The following is a 12137-nucleotide window of genomic DNA, read 5'->3' as shown; positions in this document are numbered from 1 at the left end:
GAGATTAATGTTTTGTTTGTCTCTGTTTATTGTAAAGACTATTAGTGACACTGATCCAGGATAGTTAAAACTGTAATTGTGGCCACAGTGRAATATAGCTGTAAATGAGCTGGAGAGAGAAAAGGGGATCTGTGAAACGGGACAAGTGATTGTATGATTCCTGTTGAAACARTGGAATGAAACACAGTTTTTTCATTCTCCAGAGTGTTTATTTTATGTTTTTGAAGAAAAATATTGAGATAATCTTCCACGAATGTGCAGTTATAGACATTTTCTTCAGGTTRAAATAAATACTATTTCACCTCTTTCTTATTCTGCTGAAAAACTCTGGCTRTTAGTGATTTATTTTCCTCACTGAAGCTATTGTGAATCTTACCACATTGTCAGCATCTGCACAGAAGGCAGAAATTATAATTGGAGATAAACGTTCCCTTTGTCTTCATCATCAAGTGTTTGGTAATACTTGCTGTACTCTGTCACTTAACACATTTTCTATTTTGTAATAGTACTGATGGTTAATAAAAACCAATTCAAGTCTTCTTGCTGTTTCTTTGATTGTTTGCTGTTGGATATTCTTTCAGTAGCTTTACTGATTGTCTAAGCATTCACAAGAGATTTTGTGTGGACTAAGTCTGAATCTTGCAGCTTCTTTGCAGTGACTATCTGATACAAAAGCATTAAGTATTAAATAAACACTGCCATGATATCCTCATGTGCGGACTCACAGGACTCACAGCATTGCATTCTAAAAATATTAACTTGTTGTATGTTCTACTTYTGTAATGAAAATAGCTGCTCCTTTTCCTTGGCTTCAGTTCTACTTTGGTAGTACATAGCTGTTGGTAGGTTAAAAACCAAACCAAACCAGGTCTGCATCACTAATGTGTGTCATTCTGCAGCTGCAAACGCATTTGTGGTTTGCATTCCAGCACAGAAATAAATCAATTGAATAGGCAGGTAAAATGGGCTATAAYGAGCATTGATTATATGCTTACATTCTGTTTGTACTGATATTTGATGTGTCTCTGTCCTATTAAGCTTTTTCATGGTCACAGTGCTGAGCTGTGTGATTGAAACAAGAATGTTTTATGGAATGATTTCAGCATGATGTGATTACCTTTCCATAGCTTAAAACTATGTTTTCCTTTAAGAAATAGAGAGTTGTAAGAGTTTGGCAACTCTTAAACATTGTGGAAGGGATGTGTCTATAAATACGCATAAAGAAACAATCCAACTCCTGCAAATTGAAAATACTTGAAAACAAATTTTGCAAACATTTGGCTGAAACGGCAGCCTAGCAATTACCTACAAAGCTATGTGAAACTTAGAGTGCTTTGTAATTCTATTTTCAAAGTCCCTATTGGCCTAATGCGACTAATTCTTTTTTCCAGAAATATTAATGGAGAATTTATTTCTGTAGTTTTAGCGTTTCAGTGTAATCCAAGGGCATATTGCATTTCCAGGGGGGAAAAACCCAGTCAAACATTGTCATATTTGCTGTTCTTAGTCTGATGCTATGAAGCAATCCAAATGAATTTATGCATTAATTATGCATTTAATTATGCATTTACATGTATTTTAACAATTCTTCTGTTTTTCAGATTTTCCAGATTGCATAYGTTATTGTGAAAGCAGCTAACTCCCCTCGCCCTGGGAATTGGATATTGGAGCGTTCTCTGGATGGTGTAGACTATCAACCATGGCAGTACTATGCTATCACAGACAGCGAGTGCCTGACACGCTACAACATTTATCCCCGGCCTGGAACCCCGTCCTACTTAAAAGATGATGAAGTCATATGTACTTCTTATTATTCCAAAATCCATCCTCTGGAGAATGGAGAGGTAAGAGGTGTTCCATATCTAACCTGGCAGGAAAAAAACCCTTTGGTTAATTGGCAAATCTGCACTCAGTAGACAGAGTGTTTGAGTACAATTGAAAAATGGCAAGAGAATCTATTTGCTGATTTAAAAAAGTCATCTTGCATGGTCCTATGAATGCGTACAAGGTTCACTCATATAAGAATATTCTTTGTGAATATAAGAATATTCACAAAGTGAACAAGAGGTTGGAACATTTATTAGGTAGGCACTAGCACTAGATAGGTTTGGGTACTTGAAATATGTTCACATGTCACTTGTGAACAAAGGTGAGAACACTTAGAAAAATCCTGGACCSAGTGAATTTATTAAAACACTTCTTTTAGAAGCATTTTCAGTCTCTGACTATTAGCCAGGATGTCAAATGGTAATGATTTTTGTCAGATTTTAATTTGATGCCTTAAAAGCTGGCTCTCTGCCCCTGTTTATGACTGTTCCTTCTCCTTTCAGAGGCCTTAACTATTCTAACATGTGTCCAGGCAGGTGAATCCTGGACCAGTCGTTTGTTTKAGCTGAGGAGGTGGAGAAGATTTGGTGGGCTTGAGAATGCGAGTCTCTGGTTGAAAGAGCAAGGCAGATTTAACGCCTGTAGCTGAAAATGCAGCTTTTCAGTCACTTAGAATGATGAGCGGGAAAGACATGTGTACCACATTCCAGCTGCGTATTTTTTTWAAACATTTTTTCCAACACTTGCTTTGCAAATGAAATTTTAGCCTCAATATTTATTTTTGTGTTATTTTTTTTCTGTTCCACACTTTAATGGTTTATTTCCAAATAAAGAGGTACAAAATTACTTTCTTCTGTTCCCCACAATGCAAAGCAACATTCACATGCAAAATTGTTAATACAGTTATTTTTAATTCCYGGATATAGATATGTATACTTTGTTTATATTCACAGAAAATTCCCAATGCTCATTGCAAAAATTGAAAATATCAACTTTCATTGAAAATATCCTGTTGATAGACTTAAAAAAGACATAAGCTTTGCTCTAACAGAATTTCAGATTGTCAAGGGTTATCAGATGAGAAATAATTTTTTTTAATCGGAAAAGTATTTGCAAATATTTTGTGTTTGTAGTTTTATCATTAGTGCTTGTATCATTTATATGGATATTCTTGTAAAAATCTAGCAGGAGCAGATAAAGTGATATTAAAGGAAATAGTGCATACATGTGCTGTATTTTAAAACTGGTTTCAACTGGGTGGTTTTTAAGGGCTGAACAGGACATGAATTAGTAATTTATCACTTGCAAAGAAATTTTWCACAGTTTCTTTGGGAGAAAATGTTTGTACTGAAAATATAATGCAAAAGTAATTACTCCCATAATTAATTTAATTTGCAGTGTTCCATTTCTTTGGTTATCCAGTTCTCTCACAGACAGATATTGATTCCAGCAGTCTGCTGTCCTCTTGGTTAAACCAGAGACTCTCTGTTCTTCACTGACTGAGCTAAACAGCAAAGAACTTTATTCATCATGCTGGCATGTATCCATGACTGAAACACTGGCTTAAAGCCTACTGAATTGAGTGGAACTTAATTCTGATCATAGGTGTGCAATTAGTAATTTTTAACTGGGCCTGATGTGCTGTAATTGATGCTCTATCCTTAACCTAGTAAATGACCAGCATCTGATACATGGTTTGTTAAAACACAAAGATGACTTTGAAGGGGAGAATGCATCTGTTCCATTCCACTTGGCAAAGGGGAATTATAAGATATAAACATACTCTATGAAAGGCATGTGATAAACCACCCTAAATTAATCTTGCCTCACACAGGCAGTTATTAATCTGAGATGTGGCCGTAATAGAAAGAGAACAGCTTGAAATGAGAAGCCTRAAGATTAACCTTTATAGTGACTGGAAGAATATCATTCCACATGCACTAATTATGTTACATTTTTAACACCACTCTTCTCACAAGTAAACCACTAGTTTCATCTGTCTGAGTAGTCAAAGGCTGCATTATTACCTATGTAACATTTACAGAGAGTTATCCCAGGTTAATGCTTTTTCATATTTTTTCAAACACATAACATGAAAAATAGCATTTCTACCAATATCATATTTACTTGCAGTTGCGTTGCTGTTGGTATTTGGCTCTCCTGGTCTTTCAGYGGAACTACATCTGCATATAATGTATTTTTGCTCCAGAACAGTGATTTTGTTCTGTGAATCAGATATTGCAGTCATCTTGTAAGACTGACAGTTATGAAATGCAACCTGCATGAGTTATTTAGGTGCACTGTTCTGGTGTATGCATAGGAAAGCCGATCAAGTGCACAAAGAACGTGGTTGGCAAGCCAGTGCCAATGTCAAATGTGCATCTACAGTACTGTCTGAAGTTAAAACTTGTCATCCTTGTAAAATCAGATTATATTCTCCTCATGTATGCATTCAATGAACATTTTAGTCAATGGCTTGATTCATTAGCAGATTTCCAGAAGTGTTCATTCTAAGCCAAATATTTTTGTCATTTAATACTGTTCCTRTTTGCACCAGTAATATTATCCTGGCCAATCACAGAATTAGAACAACAGCTAGAATAACAAAACCRGTAAAACAAAAACAAATAAACAAAAACCCCTTGTGATTTATCTTCAGATCTATGTAACTAGTACAAGTTTAAGTTTTCAAGGTCAAATGTGAACAAGCAATCTGTAGACCAGGAGTTATTTGCAAAAAATAATTCTATTGAATATTGTCACRAATTAATGGCAGATTGTATAATGACAGCTTCCAAATGAAAAAAGTGAGAGACTTTCAAAGAAATTTCTCTGAAAGTGCAGACTTGAATTCCTAGGATTCTGGTTTCCGTACTAAGATCAGTGAAAGTGAGAAAAATAGTGTGTTTCTATATCATACTGGCATAGGAAGACTTCTAGCACAGCTGTTTCTGTGATRTGTAACCACAGAATCATGGAACAGGTAAGAATGGAAGGGACCACAGTGGATCATCTGGTCCACACTCCTTGCTTAAGCAAGGTCATCCCAGAGTACATGGCACAGGATTGTGTCCAGAAGGTTCTTGAATATCTCCAGTGAGGGAGACTCTGCAACTTTTCTGGGCAATTTGTTCCAGTGCACAGTCACTGCACAGTAAGGAAGTTCTTCCTCATGTTTAGTTAGAATCTCCTGTGCATCARTTTCKGTCTGTTGCCTCTTATCCTGATGTTCAGCACCRCTGAGCAGTGCCTGGTTCATCCTCTTGGCACTGCCCCTTCAGATACATAGACCGATGAGGTTCTCTCTCAGTCATCTCTTCTTGAGGCTCAACAGGCCCAGCTCCTTCAGCTTATCCTTGTAAGAGAGATGCTTCAGTCCCCAAATAAATATAAATGCTGAAGCTTCAAAAAACACTATTTCAAAACAAAAACAATGTTCTTCTGTCTCAGTTTCCCCATGCCAAAAAACAAAGGAAATAGATTAGCTCACTCATTAACTTTTACTGCGCTGATGTTTCTTGCTTTAATAGTTTTTTTTTACACTGACTATGAAAGAYCCGTTTATGTAACGATTAATAACTGATGGGATGAGTCTGATACTTTCAGATAAAAAAGAACGCTCATTTCGATTTCATCTTTACTTAAATACCAAATACAAATGGCATTTCTTTGTTCCTATATTTCCTCAGATGATCATTAGTTCAAAAACTAAAAGTTAGTGAGTTACCATAGTGATTTTTGCTTCATTTCCCTGACACTGGAGYCTCTAATGTTTACATCCAGTCGGTACCATCTTTATTGAAATATTTCTTCTTCTGCTAGACTACAATTTGTGTCACAGCCTCTTTACTTTAATGACTAGGGGAATGKAAGACTCTGAACATTAGCCTTCCATGTTGTAATTTAATTTTTGTGAGAAGCTGAAAGATTTCTCTTAGCAAATGCTTGTTTGAACTAGCACATTTAGTATTTGTATTTTGATACATGAGAATCTTCCCTCTTACTTGCAGTTGTTTCAAATCTGGWCCATCTGAAAACTTCAAGTGCAACACATGATCATTATAATATGCTAGGAAAATGTGTATCTTTTCATAGAAAAATGACATGTTTTACCTGGCCTATTATAGTTTCATAGAAAGTAAAATTGTAAAAGGCATTCGTCAATTATACATGGATTTAGTGTTTTGTATAGGCTAGGAGAAAATAAATATTTAAGTTAAAAATTTGTTTTGTTGTGTCTTCAGTATCAAATAATTTTTTGTGCAATGTTGAAACTCCCATGCAGTGAAGACAGTGGAAAAAAAGCTTTACTAATCTGGTAGGAAAGCACTTCCTTTTACTAAGAAGGCAAAAAGAGCACACACGCAAACACACACACAGTATTCTGGGAAACACWGAGTTTCTCTAAAGTGAGGCTTTCTGAAAGTATAAAAATGGAGAGGAAGGCTGTCAATTTAATTACCACCTTTTAAAATCTTAATTGGAATACTCGATTGACTCCCTGGTCTGTCATCACATAGAGGTGTTCTGTCAAAAAAAAAATTATGATTTTTGCTGGTGGTGAAGAAGGTGCGTGGACTTTCAGGGAAAAGAAGTCTTTCCCTATTTGTGGGCAGAATGGATCCCCAGAAGGTGCTGTCTTAAAGGATATTTCTGCAGTTGGTTGGAGTTTGGGTTATACAGTGACAGTGAGATTTCAGGGTTTAGTAAATATTTTCTTGTACTGAGTAAGAGAAGCAATCTCTGTGTGAGATGCCTTTCATATGTTATTTTCAGTTGCTGAGAATGCTCAACCTTGACATTTTAAGACAGAAAAATTGAAGGGTATTGGCCCTATATTTGAAGAGAAGTAATCTGATTGTAGAAGTGAGAGTGACACCTAATTGTAGTGTACCAAGTGGACCAAATTTCAAAAATGCTTGTCTTGGTGCCTCATATCAAACACAACCCTTCATGCTTGATTCTTTCAGCAAGGGGAATTTGTGAAGCAATCAGTGGGACCATCAGATAGTTGATACAATGATAATGGTAATTATTAAGGGGCTAATACAGGTCCACATCTGCTATATTCCATTGCAAGCTGCATGATATTTCTGTGTTTAAAGGTAAAAATTGGAGACTGGAAGACTTTGCAAGAGGTGTCCATGTGACTGATGGAGTCGAAGGTTCTCAGAATTCTGATGCTAGCCTTTAACAAGAAAATTCTTCCTGTCTCCTCTGGGGTTAAGGCTGAAGCAGAGGACTGACAGGGAGAGGAGTTATGGTGGAATTAAGTAACCCATCTCCTTCCTATTCTGCAATGAGCCTTCCTGTCACTGCTATTGTAGTGGTGAGAATGATACTGCAATGAAGTTGCAATGAAAGATATTGCAATGATGCTCCAGTTCTTTTCCCTTAAATGCCTAATCTCATTCCTGTTTTGTGATGGTAGCAGTGCAAGTCTGAGATCAGAAAAAAAAATGCTCTTTCTGTGGTAGTAAAGACTAGCCTTGTATGAGAATGTTCATCAGTCTTTATTTTCTTCAGTCAAGTCGAAGTTCAAAGTGTGTACTAACTGTGTAAAGAACAATAAACAGAAACTATRTCTTGACAGTAATTTTTTTTTTTATTTTGTGCACTTGTATGCTTGTACTGTGCCCCTTTTTAAATTCATGTGTCAGCTCTCTTGGAAGCTCTCCYAATGTCCCAGTACTTTGCTGAGCCTGCCTCAAGCCAGTGATGCCATGGGCATTGAACTCTATTACTTCCCAATGTTTGCATGCTGCTTTTTTTTCCTCTTCATACCACAGTGCTTGTCCTGTCTGATGTAGTCTTGGTGGCAAGCAGTGGCAAGCAGAGGAGGAAGGAAAGAAAAAGAGACTTAGGAATGGACTTTTAAGTCTTTTCTTCTCATAGCTGGGTTTAGAATCTGAGAATGTCAGTGCTAAGAGGACAGAGCATCCAAATTTTGTAAGTACTCAAAATTGAAACATATGCAATTGCAGACTGGAAATTTTATGTTGACTTTATTTTTCTTATTATAAATGATACGGGTACTACACAGTTTCTAGAAAAGTTGCCTAAGTTTATGGATTAGAATGTTGATGCTGCCTTTATAGTTTCTATTTTTAGATTGGTCCTCTCAGCTCCTAACATGTATCATGTCTTCATTACAAAATAATTTTATAAAGTCTGAACTCCTATTTCCCTTKGAGAAACAGTGATAGATTTCTTTTCAAATGCAAAAGATGTAGAAAAGGCATCAACAGTAAAAATAATGCCAATAACATCTTTTTCTATCCCCTCAACTGCAATCACCCTAGGCATTTCTCATGAGTATGCTAAATTTCCATATATTTGACTTGTATTTCTGCACACTTCAGCAGAGTACTTGTGGTTATGGCATATGTTGTCTTCTACCAGTATTTTGTTGCTCTATTTTCATTGCAAAAAAAATGCGTGATACAAAAAAGAAAAAGTGAGTCTATTATTAATGGATGAAATTTTGTAGAAATTGTTAGTGGATTCTACTTCCAGCATCACAGTTTAGACAAAGACATTAGGCAGAGACTAATGAATGCAGTCTGACTCAGAAATTCCAAAACAGGGATCGGTGAACAGCTTTTTACASCTTGACATCTGAAGAGGGAGAATAACAATAGTTGCAAGTAATTCAGATTTTTTTTCCCAGCAGTGAAAGGGAAATTTTTATTTTGATTGACATGAATTGTTGCATGCAATGCAAAATGAAAACATTTTATTTGGTCATTTAATTTTTTTTTCAGTGCAAAGACAATGAGAATAAATTTCACAAAGCTGTGAATGGAGGACATGTGACAGTCTTTGCTTAGAAAGCAAAAGAAAACTTCAGCAGGTCGAGATCTTATCAGATGCAATCCTTGCATCCAAGATGTTCTTCTTCAAGATTTTTAGCATACTTTGAGTCTGACTGTCTCGCCAGGTGGCACAGCTTCATTTTCTAAGAAATTATGAGTTAAGTTTTCTCTGGACTGCAATCCAAGTGTCCCATTAGTTTAGGATCTTTCTCATCCTGCTTTTCCATCTTACAGTGCACAATTAGTTTCTTTGTAGTTATTAGTAGTAGGGATGCCAACAGGATCCATAGATAAATGGTGCTTATTATTAAAGAYCTTTCCACTGAAGTCAACAATAAACTCGGGATCAGGTCTTCTCATTTTATTCAGTGTTGCCCCACTTCAGAGGTTGGACAGTCCCTGCTTAGCGCTCTTGGATTACTCATACTTTGTTCTCCCTATTGGTTTTGGTTTATATTTTGTTTGCTTCCCCTCCCATCCCCACCTTCTGGCTACAGTAGCTCCAGGAAGACTTAYGCTCAAGCCATGGTTTTGGATATAATTTTATTTTGTATATGGTTGGTCTCAGTGAAATGACTGCGATGATTTCTACTTGTGTGTCTTCTTTTTCAAGTGCTTTGAAAGGACATAGYGGCCTAGAATGTTACTAAGGGATAGAAAATACCCTTTAAATGCTACCAAGAAGGGATAGAATACTGATTTTCTTCTAGAATTTTGGCACATAAGCTTCAAGCTGTTCCAAAATTTCCACTTAAAACAACTTTGAAATAAATGGTTTACAAAAAGAAATAAAACAGATTAGGGGTGTGGACAAAGATTTGGGTCTAGTTAATTTTGTTGCTTTTGGGATTTTTTTTTTTTTTTATAATTTGGCTTAGTACAACTAGACTTGAGTATCTGATCTGAGATAAAAAAGACCTTTAACAAATGACTGCCAAATAAATGGATACATTTTACATATTCTGTTTACACAAYGGTGTATTGCCTCACTACTATAAAGTTAACATTTCCTGTTTTCCTATTAGACATTGGAAGATATATGAAAGAAAAAGATTGAGTRAACTTTTGACATATTTACTCAGGATTATAGGAAAGTGCTGAAAACAGAATTTAAGACCATTTAAAATATTTTATTATGCACAATGAAAATTGTCTTTGCAATAATTTATTCAAATCTTGTGCAACTAATCTTGCAAGTCAATAATTTCACAACTACATTATAGTAATATTCACTCCTAATTTTTGCCTAAGAAAAGAAAAACTTGCAGTACTATTTTCAAGGTGATAGTCCATACTGAATTTGAGTTTCTGAAACTTGATACTACAGAAAAAAAAGAACGGATATAAAATACGTAATGTACTTCTAAATTATGCTTCAAAGAGGAAACAACTGTGGAAAACGGTGTGTAAGTAGTATTATTCTCCCATTATTGTGAAAACAAGAGATGGGATATTTACTGGTATATATGTGTGGGCCAAGTTGGAATGAAACTTTTTTTTGTGCAGTTAGATAGTCCCCTTTTCTGTSTTGCCATGTCTTCTCTCCCTGAGCAGAAACTCATGTTGTAATTTCTAACATTTACTGAAAAAAAAAAAAAGATTAATCACCTGAATCATAATCCTTAAAGAGTTATGAAGTTACAATATGCAAAAATACACAGAGCAGTCTCTCAGTTTGACATTGAAGAGTCAAATTGACTGGATTACATTTTTTCTTTCATGTCCATCATTTTTTGACCATAGTGCTTACTGAAAAGAAATGTGTTACACTTCTTTATATAGCTCTGTGACAGATTTTCCAAATTGTGAAAGGAGGATTCATGCCTGTAAATGTAATTTATAATTCAACATACTCTTCCAGCATTCCAAAGGGAAGTGGTACACTTAAGTGTTGGTATTTACTTGAAATGACCCGAATTTCTCTTGTTGGGTTTGGTAGCMGGTTTTTGGACAGTAATAGATATTGTTCTGACAGCAAAACAAGAGTAGTGGGTGTTTGGAGATCCCTTGTGGGTGGTTTAATCGTCAAAAAACATTTTTTTTTTTTTAAGGAAATATTTGTTGAAATCCATGTGGGCTATGTGAAGGTGTAATTTTAATCACTAAAATCTCCTTGAACAGGGACATAAGAATATGTCAGCCTGAAGCCAAACGTAGGTATGCTTTTATGTCAGTACAAAGGAATTGTATGTAAAAGAAAATAAAAACCAAACAGCAGTTTACCTGGAATTTTCCATTTAAATGGTGTCACAGAAATTCCATAGAAGGAAAGTTAGTAAATTAAACACTGTGGACCAATGGACAGATTACTCAAATTTTAAATTATTCAAAAATCAAATTATTTGATTGACATCTAGAGTCTAAAACACATGAATGAGGAACTCATAGAGACAAGCTGGGTAAATGTATTGTCTCAGCAAACAACTCTCTGTCARAGAGAATTGGTATCTCATGCCTAAGGAAGAGTAGGAAAGTTAGGGCTGCAGTGCTACTTAATCAAGGTAGTGAGACTAAGGAGGCTGTGAAGCAAAAAATGAAGGCAAAAAAGCCACTATAGCAAAAAAGTAAACTATTTTTCTTCCCATAGGCTGGGTAACTGTCATGAAGGCTGATTTTTGAGTCTCCTTAAATGTTCTTTCAAGGAGCAGTATAATAAGACAGCTAAGAATATGAGATGCAACTCAAAATGTTGTGAAAAGAGTGCAGGCAGGATAGCTCAAAGTACTGTTATTTAAAGACTGTTCTATAAAATGGCAATAATATTCTCACAATTGAATGTTAAGAAAATTTTGAAAAATAGTTAAAAAGATAAAGCAAGYTCTGAGAGTGGAAATACATTTTAATATGTTTTATTTTAAAACATGTAGGTGTTTATGCATGCTATTTACAAAAAAAAAAAAGAATAGATCTTAGAATATCCAAAAAGGTAGGATCATAAAATACCTGAGTATTCAATAGACATTAGAAACTGAAAGACATCATAGAAAAGCAAGGAATAGAGAAATTTTGAAAATGAATGTAAAATCACGGTAAGGCAAAAGAAGAGTCGAGTACCAAATTGCTTCCCTTCCCTACCAAAAAAAGGACTGTGCTGGAGGCCTAAAAATCCTAAGAGAATCTTTTTCAAGCACATCTGAATAATAAAGCTGATAGGCAAGTGAGATATGATAGTGCCAAGGACAGCAAGTCCATACAGGTTAATTCTGTGGTTTGAGCTTCCTACAGAGAAGTAGTTACAGCAGAGCTTTTCTTTGTTTTAGTAGCTGGAGGATCTTCTGAAGGAAGAACTGTTCTAAACCAACAGTTTAAAGATCTTGACAGATTTTTTCCCCAGCTTTTATTGCCGGTCAYGTTGTCATATGGTGGGGARTATCCCAGTGGTCAGTTGGGGTCAGATGTCCCAGCTGTGTCCCCTYGTGTCCCCTTAAGCACCCCCATGCTCCTCACCAAGGGAGGCAGGGTAGGAAGCTACAAAGGCCTTGATGCTGTGCAAGT

At 35.7% G+C, this 12137-nt stretch overlaps 1 protein-coding gene across 1 annotated transcript in view; it reads left to right on the top strand.

Moving 5' to 3' along the window:
* LOC130572122 (laminin subunit alpha-2-like) overlaps positions 1-12137 on the top strand; it is a gene marked incomplete at its 3' end in the record, with an annotated part of 148196 nt that overhangs the window by 102995 nt on the left and 33064 nt on the right. Inside the window, exon 5 of the mRNA XM_057363573.1 lies at positions 1602-1844. Within this exon, the coding sequence (XP_057219556.1) occupies positions 1602-1844 (243 nt within the window). The remainder of the gene's footprint in view (positions 1-1601; positions 1845-12137) is intronic.

The sequence above is a fragment of the Malurus melanocephalus genome, unplaced genomic scaffold (genome assembly GCF_030028575.1).
Source record: "Malurus melanocephalus ecotype Western Australia unplaced genomic scaffold, MMel_1.1 scaffold_29, whole genome shotgun sequence".
Classification (NCBI taxonomy): domain Eukaryota; kingdom Metazoa; phylum Chordata; class Aves; order Passeriformes; family Maluridae; genus Malurus; species Malurus melanocephalus.
The sequence above is the reverse complement of the archived record's forward strand: the minus strand, read 5'-3'. Positions and strand labels throughout refer to the sequence as shown.